This window comes from Mytilus galloprovincialis, chromosome 2 (assembly GCF_965363235.1).
Source record: "Mytilus galloprovincialis chromosome 2, xbMytGall1.hap1.1, whole genome shotgun sequence".
Taxonomy (NCBI): domain Eukaryota; kingdom Metazoa; phylum Mollusca; class Bivalvia; order Mytilida; family Mytilidae; genus Mytilus; species Mytilus galloprovincialis.
Window position 1 is genome coordinate 79596569 of NC_134839.1, and position 22678 is coordinate 79619246.

At 33.5% G+C, this 22678-nt stretch overlaps 1 protein-coding gene across 2 annotated transcripts in view; it reads left to right on the plus strand.

Annotated features, from left to right (window-relative positions):
• The window catches only part of LOC143064505 (ATP-binding cassette sub-family C member 3-like), a 68746-nt gene that overhangs the window by 21152 nt on the left and 24916 nt on the right, over positions 1 to 22678 (plus strand). For both annotated transcript variants that reach the window (XM_076237376.1, XM_076237375.1), the window contains exons 4-12: positions 3478 to 3606; positions 4819 to 4935; positions 7379 to 7440; positions 12694 to 12831; positions 13091 to 13315; positions 16532 to 16715; positions 18319 to 18639; positions 19305 to 19442; positions 19752 to 19898. In XM_076237376.1, coding sequence (XP_076093491.1) covers positions 3478 to 3606; positions 4819 to 4935; positions 7379 to 7440; positions 12694 to 12831; positions 13091 to 13315; positions 16532 to 16715; positions 18319 to 18639; positions 19305 to 19442; positions 19752 to 19898 — 1461 coding nt within the window. The remainder of the gene's footprint in view (positions 1 to 3477; positions 3607 to 4818; positions 4936 to 7378; positions 7441 to 12693; positions 12832 to 13090; positions 13316 to 16531; positions 16716 to 18318; positions 18640 to 19304; positions 19443 to 19751; positions 19899 to 22678) is intronic.

Here is a 22678-nt window from a genome sequence, read left to right on the forward strand (position 1 = left end):
CACACTAGCTCTCATATTTGAAAAATCCACAGGGGCCAAAATGCGAAACTACACACCTAACTGTGGAGTGCTACCTAAGTAAAACACTCCGCGCAAAAATTCCAGTTTGAAATTGTGCATGTACGACACGTAAGCCGGAGTCTATTCTGCGTGTTATTTTATATCATGTATCATAATCCAGCAACCTGTCATTTAAAAAAAAAAACTGACGATATACGCAGCTTTAGTACAAGCATACAAGCAGGTATACAATTTAAAAGACTGTCGTCCTAATAGATAAGCCGTATATATATGAAACCTATATATACCCAGTGCAAATTGGATTGCCGAACGGTTAAAACAATATGATGGTGCTATTTTATTAGGAATGTGGTGACAATATTTGTATCAGTGAATATGCAGTGTAGTGAAATGGTAAACTGGTGTTATCAAATGTACCAATGTTAGCAAGCTATCATGTACGTCAGTTGGTCTTTGGTGGAAAATTGTTTCATTGTCAACTATACCACATCTCCTGATTTCATTATGGTTTGATTTTTCTCCAGAAGTTCAATTAGAAGTTTAACGACTTCAACAAATATGAACTAGGAAACTGAAAAATGTCTATGGTTTTGATGTCGTTAATTGCATAGCCATTGCTATCTTATTGTATATCCCATATCTCCATTTATTCACACAAAGAAACACCAACACTAAAAAAAATCCAGAAACCATATCGGTTCTATATCGGATTTCTTCTGTACAGAACAATGAATTTCAGAGACTGTTTTTACTTGGAATACAGGGAAAGTTATTCAAACAATAACCATTTTTTTTCTCATTCCATGGCTAACAAACTAATTTTTGTATGATCATGAGTTTCAACGTCTGCTTGTGTTTTGCTTTTTCCTAATTCAATCCGTATTCTTTCAGTCCAATAAATTTCGTTTTTTCTATTTTTCTATCGATGATCATATTCAAACGGATGGGATTAACGAAATTGCATTAATAGGGTTACAATTCCCGGATTTTCATACATCAACCTGAGTTTCTATAAATTTCATAGGGATACGGCGTGCATTATAAATGAGAAGTTTTTGCAAGAATATAAATGAGAAGTTATTGCAAGAATAAAAAATAAAGTGTTAAAACTCAGTCCGTAATGCATAAGAAGATATATACATGTATATGTATATATATATTAATAGATAAATCTTGCAGATGCTTAGGTATCAATAGAATATTTAAAAATGATATTTTTGAAGGTCAACAATGAGCAGAATATTCCGGGGAAAACGATAAAGCAATCAATGTCAAATAACCGTTACGTTTTGCAACAAATCTGTCGGCACTCTGCATCTAGGGAAATTAACAGTTAAAAATGTCACATAGTTACCAAAACAAAAAGAATTTTTATTTTCTAATGATTTCATAATTAAAGAACTTGCTGCATTAACGGTCGGATGTATGAACGTTTTCTGCGGGTAAAAAAAAAAAACATATTCACACCTGTAAAGGAATGTTTTCATAGTTGGCCATATTTTCTAGGACTAAAAAAAAAAAAAAGAATCTAATATAACTCGAACGATTATTCCGTTTCTTCGTAAATTTTCAGTCAATGACGGGACAATATGAAACTTCTCTTCATCAACTAATCATTACACTTTTATTTTTTAACAATTTTTCAATCCGAATGTTAACGAAGATGGTCTGGCCCTGATACGATTTTGGAAACTGGACTTGGAAAATGATTAATCACCATCCAAAATACTTTATTTTGGTCCATATGTTAATAGCAAGTATGTGTTTCTTTAATTTGAAAGAAAGAAAAATGTATTAAATTGCATTAAATTGCATTAAATTACAATGTTAAATTGAATACACTTATATATAAAAGACTTTAAGTGAAAAACAATTTCAGACTTATCATTCGCTGCTTAAGAAAAAAAAAAAGACTTACCGCGTTGAAGTATTAACAAGAACTTTAAAAAAAAAAAAATGAGAGAAAATGAAAATCGTCAGTATTAAAGTTGTTCTTCATTTTGTCATAAGTAACAATATTAAATTCACATTCAAAAAGGTTGATATATGTTATCGCAAGGAAATAGACAGAGCCGCCTGTTGGCCGTACGGCAACCCCAAATTAAATATTCGGGATTTTTCATGGAATTTCGGGATAAAAAAATTGTTAAAAAAATAAAAGTGTGATGATAAATTAATGAAGAAATTTATTATAATAATTGTCCTGTCATTTACTGAAAGGAACCATGATATACGGAAAAATTAAAACTGATTAATTTGGTTTGAACTTTCTGTCACTTGCCGGGAACTGAAGAAAAAAACACAATCAGTAAACTTCATCTGAACAACAGAAGGTACACATATATAAACATGATTTAAAGTGTCATAATTTACCAGCAGCATTCAGTGCCCTAAGGTCCGCGTTTAAATAGTTTGAGGTGCAAAATAGTTGATTAGACGAGTTTAAACGTTGAAAATTTGTATCGATACATTGAATTCGTTTCGTCTAACGTTATAGCGTAGAAACGTCACGTTCCGTAATATAGCGTTATTGATGTAAACAAGATGTCCACAGCTCCGACTGCAAGGGATTTCCTTCTGTTAAGATGAGTTTCCATATAGTGTACAAGCATTTCAGGTATGCAACTTGTTTATTTTATCAAGTTTTACCATTTGTGGTACATTTTTCGTACTTGAGCGCTCTGGCATTGTCTCTATCGTCCCCGGGTAATCTACCCGGGAGCTTGCACCATTGAAAGTAATGGAGGGCGAGCTGGACTCCGTGACAACAAAAAAAAAAAATAAAAAAATGAGTCACTGAGGCCAGGGCTGGACTACTATAGTGCTACCCATAATTGAGTCAAACAATACTTTCTACAATGTATGTATCTTCTTATATATCTATGTGTTTACTCAATGCAGTAATACATCTGGTAGATTTTTGATAGTTGAGATATTGGTTTGTGCCTTAGAATAGAATTTTATTTTTATCGTTCAATTCTTTTCAACTGAACACATATTTTCAGCAAATATAACCCTCTCCGTGGTCATAGCTTAAAGCACCCTTCATTTTGACGAATGTTATGCCCTTTTGTAATTGGAATATTACCAAATTTGCTGTTTTGCACACTTTATCACTTTAACTGTTATGTCTCTTTATAACTGAAAAAAACTTTTTATCGGAATCTAACGGTTTTGTGTACTGACCAAACGGTTGATTTTTTCGATCAGACACATATGTTTTTTTTATTTGTTTATTTGTTTTGTTATACATTTACTTCTTATCCTTTATTTTAAGCGTTCTTAATCTTATCATTACAATCGTGCAATTACTGTACTTATACCAATCAACCCGTTTTTCACAATGTAGGAAAGACTGAAAATAAAGAGCTGAAATGCTAAACGGCTCCGGGCTCATGGTTTCTTTTTCAAGAATCAATGCTTATCCATTGTATCTATATCACTTATATATTTTAGCTATATGTGGCGATATTAAATCAAGTCAATAGAAGACGAGGTGTGGTTTCATCATGGTTGTTATGGTTATTTTGGATATTTGTTGTAATTTGTGGTGCAGTACCTTTACAAGATAATATTTCATATCAGGTATGTAATAAAATGACTTTTGGAATCAAGTCTTAATCATGATATGTGTTTGTCCTCAGAGCCAGAAATATTGCTTATTCCAAAACATATATCTAAATGACCAGTACATACTTTTAATTGGCATGCGACTTTTTTGGAGCCAAAAACGCATTGCCTTTGTACTTTTCCTGTGCAATGCTAAAACGTCAGACACAAGATTTCTTTGCCTGGCAGTTAAGAAGAGATTTAAAGTAATGAATAAGTTGGCTGTGTAAAACATCATTCTTTCAATTTTGTAAAAAAAAAAAATACAGCTTTTTGTATCGGGCATATTTTAAAAGTTTGTTATCAACGATACTGCGATGATTAGAAAAAGAAATAATTATTTATGCATATATATATACATTACAATTTGACAAACGTTTCCCTTATCTAAAAAAACATCCTTTATTTTCTACTTTGATACTCCCGTAACTGCTTGTTTAAATTGTGACGTATTTTACTTATAAATGGACTTAGTTTTTCTTCCAGTTAACATTACATACAGTCTGCAGTTAAAGTATTTAAAACATTTTTAAGATTCTTAAACTAGCCTGGATTTTTACCAAACTTGGACAGAAGCTTCTGACAATCAAAAGATAGTATCGAGAGGAATAATTTTATTGATTTTTTTTTCATCATTTTTGATGAGTGTGTGACTAACAGCAAAGTAGGCGAGACACTGGGTTCCGCGGAACCCTTACAAATTTTTCTTATCAACTTTTAAAAAGCATGTCTTGACGTTTAACATGTTGACACACCTGTGGTCACGTGATTCCCTTGATTTGTGTTTGTTACCTTGATTTGTGTTCTTAATCGGTTTTTTGAAATTTGAACATTGCCGGTAAATTAATTGTCTTTGTTTATTAAACTTATATGCTGATCAACAAATATTGATGATAATTCTATGTGTTCAGTAGTATTTACTATTAAAGGAATTTTAATTTCAAACTATTGTTTTTTTTTCACATAATACGGTGTAACCTGCCTTATCAAACACACTGGAGGATCAGAAAAAAAAGTCGGATTAAGCATAGTGTCGTAATACTCAGTCTTTTTATCTGCAAGGATAGGCATATTTAGGAACCCGAAAAATGTGTCTGTTAAAGCAGGATAGTGGAATACTCAGGTGTTGGATTAGGCAGGTTGCACTGTATATATCAACAGATACAATTAATAGTTCTTTATTTTCAGCCATTATGTCTGAGTAGTATATTACAGTATATCAGTTTCGGATTCTCGTGTGTTCAAGTTGTACTATACAGTTTAGCTGAAAGTCCAAGTGTTTATGGATACGAAAGAATAGGAAAGGTATATTTGCTAAACGCACACTACGAATTTTAAAGCGAATTTTGTCGATGAAAAGCGTATGAGATGACTGTTATGTATTTTGTGATATTCTATGCTTGAGTGTATATGACATTTTTACCTTGATTATCACTAAAGATACATGTATTTTCGAAATGCGTATCTGGTGCTGAAAAACTGGTACCTTTTCTGTTATTATTCTTGTTGATCAGAATCCTGTCTATATTTTGTCTTACCAAAACTTTTAGTCATGAACATGAACTGATAATATAAGTATGTGGAAATATTTTAGAATCAAAGAGGAGACATCGTACAATTCCTTGACTATTCCCTATTCGTAATCAGATTTTAAATATGTTGTTCAGAATGTCTGTTGTTTGTATCGTAACATACGTCAAACTTGTATTACTTAACAAAAATAGATGCTGCCAATTCACTTTATTTATATTATTATAGCTTTTGAACATTTTAGAAATAACAACTTTTATTCTATTCCTTTATATACCAAAAATTGTGTTGAAATTTTGAAATTTACCTCGTAAGTTTCTTTCACTCTTTTTGATTCACAGTTCGGTGTCATGTCTGTTTCATTTTAATCATATTTTTACATGCAATGCATTTTGCAACAATCGACATGCTTGGGCAGTGACAAATATTTGAAATATACACTTTCATTATGTTAACAATATGATTTCAAAAATATATACTAGTAATCAGTCATGTTAACATGCTGTTTATTTTAAATAATAAGTTAAACATCAAAATGCAAGCCTGTTTTTTTAAAAGCTACAAAGCTTTGACGTTTGGTACAGAAGAAGGTTGAAATAATAGAAAACGACGTCGACTAACGTTACCATTACTAAACTGAACACTGTGCGTAACGTCAATCGAGTGGATCTTATTTTGAAATAAGTATGTATCTATAATACTAAAATGACGAGGTCCAATTTGTCAGCCGTCATCGGGTAAAAACGACAAATCAAAGAATTCAATTTTATATATGGTGTAGATTAAAAATTACACCGCTCCAGACCCTTTTGTTTTCCACATAATTAATGTTGCCAATAATTAACAAGTTCCGGGTCGAATCCGATACCGATACCAATAGTATAGTCACCTGTTACCTATTGCCTTATCTGTACAGGGAAAACGGTAGTATTTAATTTTCCCAGCATTAGGTTGGCCTTTTGTGTACCCAAGACAGGTGAAGGAAGTCAACTTAGGAGCGCCGTGATTGGATGTAAGGGTACAATATATTTTTTTTATTTATCTATAAATAACTGCAGTGTTTATATTTACAATATAAATTTTAAGACCTATTGAAATATTTTCTAGAGAATTATTCGAAAAGGCTTTCAAAATTTTATAAATTTGCTGCAAAATGACGGTGGGCATGGATAACATAAACAAGCTCCGTTGGAAATTGGTCATGATAATATTTGGCTTCAATTTTTAAAATAGAGTAATAAAGTACTAACACCACACATAACTGTTTTATCCAGGTTTTTATTATAAAAAGTGGTTTAACTTGGAAAATGTTAGTATTGTCGCCTATGGCAGAATAAATAGTACCGTTTTCCCTACAGGCGCACCACCAATCGGTGTAATTAGGATTTTGCTATATACACGGGTCATAATCACAGGGTTGACACTACTAAATTCAATCATTGTCAAATTTTTCCCTATTGTAGTATATTTATCAGTAAGAATTTCTAAGATAACAATACGAATACTAAATATCTGGACTTAAAATAAGGCATATAGGTACAGGCTTCAATTTGTTAGCGAGCATGACGTAAATCAGCGAATAAAAGAACTCAACTTTATTTACAATGCTGTTGATTAAAAAATACTCCATTCCAGGACCTTTTGTTTTCCAAGTAATTAATATTACCAATTATTGATAAGTTCCAGGTCGACGGGTTCAAACAGAAAGATTTTGAAAGCAGAGAAAACTGTGTATCTTATAATCGGCATGACTTTATCAGATGACAATACCAATACTAAAATAAGGCTAACGCATAGTTGTATACTTTAATTCAGTCACGGACCCGCGATATCACGGGTGTATTCTAGTAATATATATTTATGTCCAACTAGTCGAATACTATTGTATTTAAAAGTGTAACAAATATGAGGAATATTTCAAAGAGATAACGACTAAGCATGATGAAACAACAATAACGTGTAACATTCCATGGTGTACAACACGAATATACTGTGCTTTACAAGCGAGATGTTGTTATATATCTTTGCACATTGCACATTTGATGTTTTGTTTGTCTTTCGAAAACCAAAAACAGTACTTCGTTAATTTTACCTTGTTATTAGACGCCTGTGTTAAATGAATTTTTGTATATTATTTGTAATGAAAACATAGTGTATAGTGATGACATTTTATCAATGAGAATAATGAGAAGTGAAAAGTTATAATTCCTGTTTACAGCCAGTATGTCCGAAGCCTTATTCATCAGTATTCTCAAAGCTGTTTTTCTGGTGGTTTACACCGTAAGTATAGAAACAAGTGTATATATTATTACTCAAACATCATGATTAACAATTCTTATCGGACCACAGATGAATTATCACGTTGTGATTGGTTAAACGCCGTCACGTGGTGACCCCCTATGAGACCGTATGGGGTTAGTAAGTTTCATATGGGGTTCATGACGCGTTAATGGCGACGTTATCTATTAATGTTGTTGTGTTTCATTGTTTATTTTTCAACAAAACGCCGCAGAAAAAGTCCAGCGTCCGATAAATTCGTTATACGGTTAACTACCGACCCCCTCCGGCCTCACCCCCTATGGATTTTACTAACCCTCTATGGATCCGTATGGGGTCAGTAACGAACCATATAACTTATAATAATACGTTGAACTTCTTACCACGATTATACTACGTTCATACCGCGATCTTACTACGTTATTAGTAATAACGTCAACATGTTGTTTCATATCAATAAAATTCAATTCCTTGTTTTTCTGATTAATACATAGATTTCTCGGAAACAATAAAGTCATGCCACCAAAATCTTCTAGAACACGTGGGCGTGGTGGTAAGGGTTGATGACGAGGCAGATGGAACTCTCATAGTAACGAATCCTGATCGACCAGAGATTTCGGACCGACCAATCCAACCTAAATTACAATCTTTTGCTGGTCCATAAAGCTCAAATGACGATATTTTAGTGAACGATAGCAGATATAGGAAGATGTGGTATGAGTGCCAATGAGACAACTCTCCATCCAAGTAACAATTTATAAAAGTAAACCGATTTTAGGCTAAGGTACGTCCTTTAACACGGAGCCTTGGCTCACACCGAACAGCAAGCTATAAAGGGCCCAAAAAATACTGGTGTAAAACCATTCAAACGGGAGAACCAACGGTCTAATCTATAAATACGAGAAGCATGGTTGAGACGCTAGAGAAAATGGACAAGAACTACATACAGACAAACAAAACCTGGAGATATATAATATATGTATGTGAAAATATCAATGAGAATGATGGTCGTAATATGAACGAAGTCAGGTCGTAAGAAGGGCGTGATGAGGACGACAAGGGCGTGCTAGAATCGTATTATGGTCTTGAACAGCGTGGTGTAAACGTGGTATCGTCGTAGTGGAAGCGTAGTTGGATCGAGGTTAGAACGTGATGGTCGTAGTGAGGTCGGGTATAACGTCGCTGTGAGATCGTAACTGCAGTCTCTCCGAATAGAATCACGCTTTCGCTACACCCTCGCTACGATAGTGCAGCGACCTTTACGATCTTACAACGACCTTAGTCAGTTAGTGCGCTCTTACTACGCTTCTACTACGACCTGATTTCGCCACGACCGCACCACGATTGTTTTGAACATGTTCAAAATTGGCCACACTCATCACGATCTTGAAGACCTCACCACGACCGTGACACGACCTTACTGTGATCTACACGATCGTACTACGATAATCAAAATTTACATTTTTTTCACAGATCGTAGTGCGATCGTGGCCTAGTGGGACTGCGGTATAAAATCGTGCATTTTTCATATTTTCATAAGCGTATTTTATACCGCAGTCCCACTGGTTTTCCCGTTTAAATGGTTTTACACTAGTAATTTTGTGGGCCCTTTATAGCTTGCTGTTCGGTGTGAGCCTATAAATTGTTACTTGGATGGAGAATTGTCACATTGGCACTCATACCACATCCTTCTATATCTATTGACACATCTGTGTGATCTCTGCTATCGTTCACTAAAATATCGTCATTTGAGCTTTATGGACCAGCAATAGGTTGTTATTTAGGTTGGATTGGTCGGTCCGACATCTCTGCTTGATCAGGATTCGTTACTTAGTTCCCTTTGCCTCTACATCAACTACTACCACCACGACCACGTTTTCTAATAGATTTTAATGACATGATTGTATTGTTTCCGAGAAATCTACGTATTAATCAGAAATAGAAGGAATGGAATTGTATTGATATGGAACACGATGTTGACGTTATTGCTGAGAACGTAGTAAGATTGCAGTATGAACGTAGTATAATCGTGGTAAGAACGTGCTATAATCGCAGTAGAAGCGTGGTAAGATCATGTTGCAATCGGATAACTCGTGGTATGGTCGTAGTGAGAACGTGAAGAGCGTATAAAGATCTTGATAAGCGTAGTGAGGTCGCAGAATAAGCGCGGTGAGAACGTGGTATAATCGTAGCGGGATCGTTGTAGTTCTAAGCGTAATGAGGACGTAGCAGCATCGTGAAAGCAACGAAATTTACATTTTCATGCCGCTCATACCGCGACCTCACCACGATCTGAATTTATTTTAGATCGCGGTGAGCGTGGTGCGATCGTGGTCTAGTGGGATTGGGGCTTTAGGACGAGGTAAACGCACCAACTGTTTTATTAGATTAAGGCAATTATGAATAATACAGAATCGTATATGATAGATAGATAAATTTATTTTATTATAGTGTCACATATTGATTGACATAATAAAGTACACAATTTACATATCATCAGTTAAAACATTCAATCAATACCCAGCCATAAAATTGACTTATGAGACACTTTTAAAACTTCATATTTACATTAAATTCTTATAAAAATCTGTATTTACGCTTAGTTACAATCACGTTGTCTGTTGAATAAAAAAAGATAAATAAGAAATAATAAAAGTATTTAAAAAAATAAAAATGAAGATAATATAGGGTTATTGCATGAATATTGGGGAATATTGTCCCGAGTAGAATTTTATATTGCACGAGCTTGCGAGTGCAATATATGTTCTACGAGGGACAATATTCCCCAATATTCATGCAATAACCCTTTTATTGTATAGCAATATAATATTTGAAAGTAAAAAAGGGTTTAAACTAAGATTTTGTCGTTGATGACGTCATGAATTTTGAAGATTTATTGCACTAGTGCAATATTAGAATTTATTGCACGCTAACTTTTGGTTACTTTCTGTTGGAAATATTATATTGCTTTTACTATGATCCCAATTAATTATAATGCAATCCATTAAAAATTGCTTCACTTCAGTATAAAGTTATAACTTAAAATTAAAGCAAAAATAAGATTATCCTTTTATGTTTTATCACTAGTCGAATGTGAAGTTTTCGACATAAAAAGAATTTATGCAGACTCTTACAAAAATATTGCTGTTTTTCTTTGCAGTTCATGATATTAACAAATTGGTCATTTAAACTCATACTGTTAAAATTTTCAATATATTTGACGCATTCAAGTAAAAAGTCATATCTCCAATCTGAATATAATGGACATGTCATTAGAAAATGTTTTTCTGTTTCTATTTCACCAGTTCACAGTATCTACAAAGTCTATGCTTAAGTGGAGTAGGCGGTCTGGAGTAACGCCCGGTCTCCAGGGCAAGCGGTAACGAGCCAGCGCGAAACATTGCCATGCATCGTCTCTGATATTTTGGAATGTTTATTCTAGCATATGTTTCAACATTAACATTGTCTTTATAGAGTCGATAGGTACGAAGTTTGTTACCATTTACTTGGTTGCCTTTATCATTTAAAAGTTCATTACGCCATTCCACATCGTCCAAGTTGGTAAGCTTTTCATGGACCACTTGCATTGCATTGTTCACAGAAACGCCAATGTCCCGTACCACCATATTACTCTCCAACTTATCCATCATTTTATTTACCTCAAAAGTCCAACCTTTTCTTCTTCTAGATGACCATCTCCAAATCTTACGTAGGAGACGATTCTCATCAAGTCTATAAAGTTTACAAAGTAAGCAAACACACGATTTCCTTAGTTTGGTTTTGATCGAGATCCAGCCCATATCTCCGCGTGTCGCTATATTCGAAGTGTGTTTCCTACACCCAAGAAGAGTTTACATGCTTTATTCTGCACGGTCGAGATTTGGCTAAAGTTTTTGTAACCCCAAATTCCACTTCCGTAGAGGAGTATAGGCTCTACCATAGTTGAATAAAGTTTACTAAATACACTGTGGGTCACACCACCGGCTGATATCACTTTTCCATATACGGCTCCAAGAGCTCGACTGGCTGACTTCGCTAGCTCTTTTGCATTCTTTAGAAACGTAATATGTTCATCAAGCCACACACCGAGATATTTGTACGAGTCTGTAAACTGTATCGATTGACCGACACAAGAAAATGTACCTCGTGAGATTGTCATTGTATAAGGCCTGAAATGGACAACTTTTGTCTTATCACTATTTATAGTTAACTTCCAATTTTCGCACCATTTGGTAACTGTATCCATCATTCTCTGTAAACTAATTTCACCAGGAGCCAGCAACACTATGTCGTCTGCATATAATAAAACACTGAGCATTGAGTTATCCATCTGTATTTAACATTTTAGATCGTTGATTTTGCTGGCTACATCGTTTATGAAAATAGAAAACAACGTGGGAGACAGTATACAGCCCTGTTTTACGCCGCTAGAAACGTCAAACCACGGGGTATTGTCACTGTTAACCCGTACAGTACATGGTACACCCGTATAAAAAGATTGAACTGCACTTAAGAATTCACCACGGATGCCCAACGCTTGTAACTTATACCAGAGTAATGTACGGTCTACTGTGTCGAAAGCCTTTTTCATGTCTATGAAACACGCAAATGTTGATTTACGCGATATTTTTCGGTCATTTAAAGTCAAAAATATATATCAACAAACACTGATATAAATATTTTGAAAGCACGATTCTTTTATACCACAAAACTGGTATCAGTATTTCCAGTGATAAAAAGATAAACTTTGGATACTGTGGTATTCATTGTCAAGGCGCAAACATTATATATACACTTTAGATACAGAGATATTTGCTGTCATGGTGCAAGTGAAATTAATAGCCACGAAAACATAGGATTTTGGGAGAGATTATTTTTGTATTTGGATCTGATATTATTTGAAATAGTCTGGTCTATATTTTCTTAAAGGGTTAAATGTTGCCATGTATATGAACATTTTCGCCATGACAGTCATTATGAGGAAACATACAATTCGAGTTTTTATGCTACCCGATTCTGTGTATAATACCCATAAATGGGGATAATACCAGCTAGCTTATTAGGGTAATTCCTAACTTGTCAGAAGAGAGGTCATTTGACATTTTCATTCATATTATTAATGCATTTGAGTTGAAAATGTTGGGCGTTTACAATACATGCACTCCATAATATATTGTACAATAAACATTTAAAGTAATTTATACTATGTTTTTGATATCTGCAGCTATGGAAAGACATTCTTTGAATATTTTTTAGAATTGTTCGAACTTGCTACAAACGGACAATAAGTAAAGATGAACTATGGGATCAACTTCCAGAGCTTCAAGCAGAAAGCCTAGTAAACGATTTACAGTTGCGTTGGGCAGCCCAAGAAAATATTAAAATTCGAAAGAGGTACTTTACTTATACAAATATCTATACATATGTTTTACCGGGAACAAACTATACAAAATGAACAAGATCATTTCAACAAGAAAAAGAGCAATTAATTCAAAATAAAAGACATGGTTATTATTAGGGTATATCTTTTTTTTATTAATTTTAGAAACACTTTAAAAAGATTGTTGTACAGTTATATTATGTGCAGCATATGTTATAGTTTGTTAATTATTTTCAGTTATAAGCTTGAATATGTATTGAATCGTTATTTTAGACAAAATAGTTCATACAGAAGTCAGTATTGTAAAAATGGTACCACACCTGGGGAAAAGACAGCGCTGTTAAAAAGCAACATTTCTGAGGATGAAGACGATCAAGTTCGACAACACCCATCACTACATAAATGTTGTTTGCAACTGTATGGATTAGCATGGTTTCGTGGAGCATGTCTTAAACTTTGTTGTGATATCTCAACTTTGTTACAACCTTTAATTCTCAAGTAAGCACAAGATAACATTGTATAATCATAATTTGCTTAGCTGTTGAAATCTAAAAACAATCATCAAGTTTGTCAGTGGCGTCTTTTTTAAAAGAGGTAATGTATTGATAAAGATTATAACACAATGTTGACTGCTGAACCCCTATTTTTGACATTTTTACCTATTATGTCTCGTTTTTTCTTCACGCATCGTTGTGAAAATAATGGAATTTGATGCGACTGTCATACAGGTGAGAGGTTTAGCTAGTTATAAAACCAGGTTCAATCCACGATTTCCTACATAAGAAAATTCCTATACCAAGTCCGGAATATGACAGTTATTATCCATTCGTTTAATGTGTTTGAGCTTTTGATTTAGCCATTTTAGTAGGGACTTTCCGTAAAAGATGAACAAAAACAATATATAATCAAAGAGCAGATTGCTCATAGGGATACGATTGCCATTGTTTTTATTGACACATGTATAGCTGGATAGTATTATTTTCAAAACTTATTCAACTGCACATGTAAAATGTAATTTACGAATTCTGAATAGTTACTCATTATCACTGAACCAGTATATATTTGTTTAGGGGCCAGCTGAAGGACGCCTCCGGGTGCGAGAATTTCTCGTTGCATTGAAGTCCTGTTGGTGACCTTCTGCTATTGTCTGCTCTATGGTCGGGTTGTTGTCTCTTTGGCACATAAGCTTTATCGGCCGGGACAAAAACAAATTTCTTTTAGTTTCTTTTTAGTTCTTTTAGTTTATGTTTGATACGAGAAATAGGTTTTTTTGTGGTTATTGTTAATAGTAAAATGTTCTTTAAAATGTTGAATACGTATATCAACTATCTTCATTACTGAATTAAAAAAAGAGTCCAAAGATTTTTTGTCAGCTTTTTCCCGTTTTATCTATTTCATACAGTAAGTATGGAGTGAGTCGTGGATGGTATTACGACACTCATTCCAATTAATAATTGACGGGGGACGATATTTAGGTCCTTTACTGAGGAATGATTTTAACTCTCGGTCTTGAACGATGTTAAGATCTCCTGTTATAACATGGGAAATGGGTCCATAAATATATTCGGAGGTACTACAATTATATGAAGTAGGTGTATTTTCACTGATATTAACATCTTTACACAGTTGACTATAATTAAACACAAATTTCCGGGTAGATTTCTTGTAAATATAACAAATAAGAGGTAGCTCAGTATTGTCAAAATATCCAGGAATTTGTTCTTTTAACAGAATGGTCGTTAAATATACCGGCAATATTTACAAAATCAAAACCTTTAACGTCTATCGACAGAACGAGTGAATTTTTCTCGTGTCGTATTGTATTTTGTTTCAGAATTGACGGAAATTACTTACGGAAGGGAGACAACTCAAAACGATAATATGGAAGACTCCATTTCGGCTGAAGGGTGTTGTAGTTATACCTTTACGAAGTGGACTACATTTATTTCAATTTAAATGATGCATACGATTTTAAATTATGTAACAACAATAACCCTCAATAGCAGACAGACATAGAAAGGATCTCATGAGTTTCAAATTAATCCATGGAGTGGGGAATCCAGAAAAACCATTCAATCTGATACCCCTGGAGGTCAAGAAAATTATACGCATACGCATAATTACCTAAACAAACCCTAAACTTGTGATTTGGAGCAACAACGTATTATTAAATGTTGAATAAACGACATAGATGGTTCTCCATTTCTTTATGGAAGTACAATATCAAATATCAGTTTTATAACGGTGACATACAGGAAAAACTCCACTTTAGTTCTTATATGACAGAAATAGATTTATCGGAGTTCAGAGAACTCTCGCATTTTATCAAAACTGGAGAATTCCATCTGACGTGTTTCTAAATTTATAAAAACACTAAATATAAATACTGCTTTATTCTGATTTTCCATGTTGTTAAAAACACGCATATAAGTCAAGGGAAATATCGAAACATGAAGATTATGAGAAGAACATTAAAGGTAAAAATATATTACTATACATTTATATTTTCCTAAATGAGTTTTCAATAAGATGTGTCAAATCCCTGGATCAGAATTTATCTAAGAATATTTGCCAGGAAGTTGCTACTTTCATCTCGAACCTTTTGTTCTGCGTAACTAGCCTCTGCAGTTTCTAGCAGATAGTTGCAAGTTTTGTTTACCAAAACGGTTATAGCTTCATTACAGACGTTTACGTCATTGAATATTTAGGTAAATAATGTTCTGATAAATTTGAATGCGGTATATAATGTGTTAGGATTTTACAAGAGACATTTATTAAATTCAATCATTAATACAAACTACAGCTTTTCACATTGGATGTTGGAGACAGGTGTCATAAGCGTACTAAGCTCGTCACTAGTTCGGAGCAACCGTGTACCCAAACCCCAGTATTTGATTGGTATCCTGTCCCCTTATCACAAGATTGTAGTATGTTGTTAATTGTTTTCATTCTTGTTACTTCGCAATACTGATTTTGTATTGACATAGAATCAGGCAATTGTTAATTTTTTTTAATATCTCTATTTTAACTTTTATCAGGTTCTCTTGAATCCTTGCGTTTGGGTCGATCTTAATATTTCCAATTAATGTCAACCAAGACCTAATTGAACTTAAGGTTTATGTACCCTTCTGTAGCCATTTTTGTACGAATTTTTTAAACATCAATTGTATCAAAACTACAGATATAATGAATAATAGAGACAGGCCTTTTTGAACATATACTAGGGGGAAACTTGATGCAAAGCATTATTATTTACTGTTGCATTGCATTTAATAGAAAAAGAGTACTTTGTGGCAAATAAACCAAGATTATTATAGAAAATCCACAGCCTTTAATAAAGAGATTTTTGTTATAAAATTTGAAACATAGATTACTCACTTGCTTTTCTATGATGTGCTAGTGTTTATTTTTTACAAAAAGTTCTAAGCAACCTGTAAATTCCAAAATACCTCGTGCAGAGTAACTAAAGTCGAGCGCACCCTAAAAGGTGTACTTGATTTGGTCCATATTTTTATTTGTTCTAACCAATAACTACATTAATAAACTTGTTTTAAGGAAATCAATGCTAGCACTGCATGCATTAATCCTATATCTATCAGTCATCAAATTGCCAAATATGATAGAACAAGGATGAAGGCTGTGGATTTTCTATAAAATTTCCATATGTTTAGCATTGAAGCAACACAAGGGTACATAATCCTTAACATATTTTAGGCTTATAATAAATGAGACAGAGAAGCCTGGAGACGAAAGAGTATTGTGGTATGGAATCATCTTAGCAGTACTTCTGTTTCTATTTGGTCAGTTGAATGCTGTGTTTTACGTTCATTCAAATCAAATGATGTTATCTTTAGGATTAAAGGTCAAAACAGCACTAATTGGTGTCATTTACAGAAAGGTAAAATAAATTATTGTTTATTTATGTTTTCTTTGCTTTGATTGATGTTTCCTGTTGATTCTATCTTTTACATCATACACTTTAATTGTTTTTTAAGAAAAAAAATAAGAATGTGACGTCAGATTTGGACGTCGATTAAGGACCAGACGTCGATCTTAGTCTAACATATGTACTCTTGTTTTAGTGCATTTAGTGTATATATTAGGACATGTCTCATGATCCTCTTAGGCAGCAACCATTTGATTTTCTGGGGGGGGGCTATGGTTTTTTTTGGAAAAAAAAGTTTGTCTCCAGTTTTTGGAGAAAAAAATAATTTGTTTTTGACCCTAAGAAAAAAAAATTGTTTGTTTCACCCTCAGCTGCCACTATATGTAATACTAAAATTGAAAGAAAAAAATTGTTTTCGACTTGTCGCCAAAAAAATAGATTGTCTTTCGCCGAAGGCGAAAAAAAAAGTTTGTCCAGAAAAAAAAACCATAGCCCCCCCCCCAGAAAATCAAATGGTTGCTGCCTTATGACTATCCTAGGACATATCTCAGACCTTGTATCGAAGCTGTCTTAAGATGATCTTGAATAAAGATATCATAAACCTGTCGCAAGTTATTTTTAAAGTTTTCAAATATTAACATTTCTGGAAAAAATGCACGTAAAAAGAGTATGTCTTTCCAATAAATTACTCAACGTATTGATTACTAATTTAATACAATAATATAATTTGCAAAATAAATAAAAAGAATACAAAAGTGTAATTTATTCAAATAGTATATTGATAACACACCAATATACATATGAAACTTTAAATACAGAATAAAAAAAAAAGAGTAATGATGATATTTTCTGTACAAGTGAGTTGAATTTAATTTGTCACTGTTTCGGTTAAGTAGAGTTAATGGATAAAATCGTTCTTTCTTGATATTAAAACATGTAATTTATATAAATAAACTTTTGACTATCCGAAGACCATCATTAGACAATTCTCGTGAAGTCCTAACTTTATGATCAACTTATAGAGATGTCCTATTTAGGACGTCTTTGTGAAATTCACTTACGACTTAAATAAGTCGTTAAACCATCCTAGGACATGTCGTAGTCATAAGACAGCTTTGGGAAACTGACCCCAGTCTACACGATTTTGAACATTTTAATATTTAACAACATTATTAACAACGATCGCAATCTGATTAGTAGACATAAATACAGATTGTTAAAAAAATACTCAATTGGTTGTAAATTGTATTGAGGCAAAGATATATATGAATCAAAAATCTTTACATTCAAACAATCAGAAGTTGATATTTTTCTTTTATGTACTAAAAGAAACTTAAAATGGTTCTTCATTATTAAGGTTTTTTATGCTTTATCCATTGGTGCATTGTTAAAATAGTTATCAAAGGTACCAGACTTATAATGTAATACACCAGACGAGCGTTTCGTCTACATGAGACTCACCAGTGACGCTCAGATCAAAATAGTTATAAAGCCAAACAAATACAAAGTTGAAGAGCATTGTGGATAATCTATGCCTTGGATAAGAAAAATATGGTTCAATTTATTTTGATTAGATTAAAACCATTCATAAGTGTATTCGTAATTTTCATTAAAGACATTAAAAGTAAGCAGCAATGTGAGAAAAGATTACACAGTGGGAGAAGTTGTCAACCTGGTTTCAGTGGACTGTCAACGTATTCAAGATGCATTCACCTATGCCACAGAGATATTATCATTCTTTGTTATAATAATAGTTGGTGTGTATGAACTGTGGGCCGTAATGGGCACTGCTACATTAGGATGCTTACTGGTCATAGCTATTCTCACCTGTTTAAATGCTCTTTTTGGGAAATTACAACAGAAATACATGATGAACATTTTATATTACAAGGGAAAACGATGTAAACTGTTGAATGAAATCATATTTGGAATGAAGGTAAGGACATGCTTGTTTTTTTCAAATTTATGTCTGCTGTAATAATAAACACATCATACATGCAAACAGTTTGAAGCAAATATTTAATATACAAATCATTCATAATTGAAAACTTCATCTAGCAAACTACACACAATTACATATTACTATGTATGAAATAAACTAAGTAATGATTTAGAATATACATACTAGTCTATATGTGTTAAGTTCATTAATTTTTATAGTAAAACAGTTACTTGATTTGTACTGAATTTGTTACTAGTACAATGACCTTTTATCGTCAACTATAAATTTATCCACTAAATGATAGAATAATCACTCGATCGGGGCATTAGCCTCATACATTTGCTATCGTGTCGCGAATTGAGAAGAAGCTTTATTGAGAGACAGATGATAATTAAGCGTATACGTCGATTAACAACTTAAAATACCACAGTAGAAAACGAAAATTAAGAAAATAGGAACAACGGTATACATTACATAGAAAACTAAAGACTGAGCAACGCGAACCACACACAAGCAGGTAAACCTACAAAACGATAACGGATTATGGTAAAAAATAAAAAAAAAATGTTTCTATAGATTATCAAATGTGATAACAACAATGACACAAATATAGTGACGACATATAAAAACTTTTTTTCTGATAATTTGCTATTTTACAGGTTATAAAAATGTACGCTTGGGAACCATATTTTTCGAAAAAGATTAGAGCAATTAGAATGAAAGAAATGGTTATACTACGCAAAATAGCTCGTGTAACAGCATGCTCAATTCTTAGTGCAGCACACAGTCCTTTTATGGTAATTGATTACGTAGTTATATATAGTGGTTTAATAAAAGGCGTCATGTGTGGAACTTGAATTAAAAAAAAATGTTTGCAGTATTAACTTGACTAAATATACAAAAAAAATTTTGAGCCTTTTAAAAGAAAATATAATATTAGTGTAAATAAATTACAAACGTACATGAGCATGGCTATTGTTTGAATGTATATTTGTTTGTCGTATTAATGCAATCTAGAATTTATGATTATATGGTGTCTTTGAACGAATAAATATTGCAGAACAAATAAACGAATTTGGTAAACCTAAATCTATGTTTCATTTCAGATGAACTTTTCCATTTTACTAATTTATACCCTAACATCTACCACAGAACCGTTCAATGCTGCAAAAGCCTTTCTAGCATTGTCCGTTGTCAATGTATTAAGGTTCCCACTGACACTGATTCCCTTTGTTATCACTGGAGTTATACAGGTTAGTATTATCAAACGTCATTTAATAATGATGTCTTTGTTTTTGTTTTGTCTGGTTGGGAATTTGCTTGTTGGGATAATTCTAAAAGAAGAGACGCTTACCATTACACCCGGTCTTGCTCATGCGATTTACTCAGTTTTTATATTGAGTGTCTCTGCCAATCGATGTAGGACATTTGATCATCGGTAAATTCGACTGGAGTTATTCCGCTAAGGGTTATCCCACGTTGTATTTACAAGTTTCGCCTGTTGTTGATCGCTTAGGATTTTCCTAAATCGAATTGCACTCACTCCCTTTGTTACCACTTGAGTTTTTCAGACGAATCAGTGTAATCAAACGTTCTATTTAAAATAATTCCCTTTGTTACCACTTCACTTTAACAGCGGAACAATTTTCTGAGTCGACTAACAACAACATCTTTTATTACCATTACCGAGTAGTGTTATCCTAAATGTTACTACAATATTTCCCTTCTTTTTACCACCAAAGTTCCGATGAATAGTAACCTTAGTTGTTATACAATGATAACATATTTATAACTAGGGTTTTACAGCGGAGTAATAATAATGATGTCAATTGGTACACATCCCTGGAGTTATTCCGATGAGTGTTACGTTATATTTATTAGATCCCTTTTGTTACCCTTGGAGTTTTACAGCCGCAGTATTTTCTTTAGTCGTTTAACAATGACGTCTTTTGTTTCCACTGAAGTTTGACGATGGTGTATCATTCACAGTCGATTAACAATGACACCCTCTGCTCCTACTTGAGCTTTATATATGTAGTATTCTTAGTAATTTAACAAGGCCTCCCTTTATTACCACTGGTTTTTAAGATTTACGTATTATTCCTAGTCGTTTAACAATGACGCCCTTTGTTACCAGTTGAGAATTGGAAAAATTATATTTGGTTTCAAAGTTTTGTTCCTGTCAGGACTTAATACTATGTGACCTTAACTTTGTGACTTATTATGCCCCACCTACGATAGTAGAGGGGCATTATGTTTTCTGGTCTGTGCCTCCGTTCGTTCGTCCGTCCGTCCGGCCGTCTGTGCTTCCGTTCGTCCGTCCGGTTAAAGTTTTTGGTCGAGGTAGTTTTTGATGAAGCTGAAGTCCAATCAACTTGAAACTTAATACACATGTTTCCCATGATATGATCTTTCTAATTTTAATGCCAAATTATAGTTTTGACCCCAATTTCATGGTCCACTGAACATAGAAAATGAGAGTGCAAAGTTCAGGTTAAAGTTTTTGGTCAAGGTAGTTTTTAATGAAGTTAAAGTTACATCGACTTGAAAAGAGGGACGAAAGATACCAAAGGGACAGTCAAACTCATAAATCTAAAACAAACTGACAACGCCATGGCTAAAAATGAAAAAGACAAACAAACAACAGCACACACGACACAACATAGAAAACTAAAGAATAAACAACACGAACCCAACCAAAAAACTAGGGGTGCTATCAGGTGCTCCGGAAGGGTAAACACATCCTGCTCCACATGCGGCACCCGTCGTGTTGCTTATGTGATAACAAATCCGGTAAATAGTCTAATTCGGTAGGTCACATTCATGAAAGGGAAGGGGATTGTAGTTACGATGTAAGGAACATATCCGATATCATTTGTGAAACGGTTATTCCATAACGCTCAACCAACTCGTGATGGCGTCCGTAAAATTTACGAAGGGATGATTTCAACTTCACCATTTGGAACTCTTGGTTCAATATCTTCCTTGTGAGCAGCAACCCTCTATCAAGAAAATCATGATAGGAAATGCAAGCACGGGAATATCGTATCAATTGGGAGATATATACCCCGTATGCAGGTGATGCTGGAATGTTGCTACTTAGAAATGGAAAGTTCACAATTGGAAAGCTGAAATCATCTCTTTTGTCGTAAAGTTTTGTTTTCAACCGACCCTCATTGTCAATTTCTAGATGAAAGTCAAGATATGAGGCCGACTTTAATAACTGTATCTGTAGTATCCTTTATCTCTAGCTCGATTGGATAGATGCGTTCCACATAGTCACCAAATTTTGAATTATTTAGTGAAAGAACATCATCTATATAGCGAAAAGTAGAGTTAAAGGATATTGCTAACTTCTTATCTTTCTTCCTAAGAAGTTCCTGCATGAAGTCAGCCTCATAATAATAAAGAAACAAGTCGGCAAGTAGAGGGGCACAGTTTGTTCCCATTGGAATGCCGACAGTCTGTTGAAAAACTTAGTACACATGTTCCCTATGATATGATCTTTCTAATTTTAATTCCAAATTAAAGTTTTGACCCCAATTTCACGGTCCACTGAACATAGAAAATGATAGTGGGAGTGGGGCATCCGTGTACTATGGACACATTCTTGTTTTCTTTTATTGACCAACTAAGTACATTATTGTCAAAAATGACTGGTTATCAAAAATAACATATTTTCTGTAATGACCCTGTTTTTTTCTGTAATGGCCCTGTTTTTCTGTAATGGCCCTGTTTTTTTCTGTAATGGCCCTGTTTTTCTGTAATGGCCCTGTATTAATGCCCGGTTTGTCTGTATAAAGTACAGTTAGGGTTTTTAATAAAGTTAACAAAATTAAGTTGTAAAGAGTATAATACTTTTTTTGTATTTTATTTAATTTAGTAACCAGCAACTAACATTAAAGAACCATATATAGGGATCACTGTTCCTCCTGTTTTTCAACACATAACTTCTGTCAACTTAATATCTTGGATATTTGGTATATTAACACATACACTTTTATTCAGTTGGTTAATAAATGTATTATGAAAT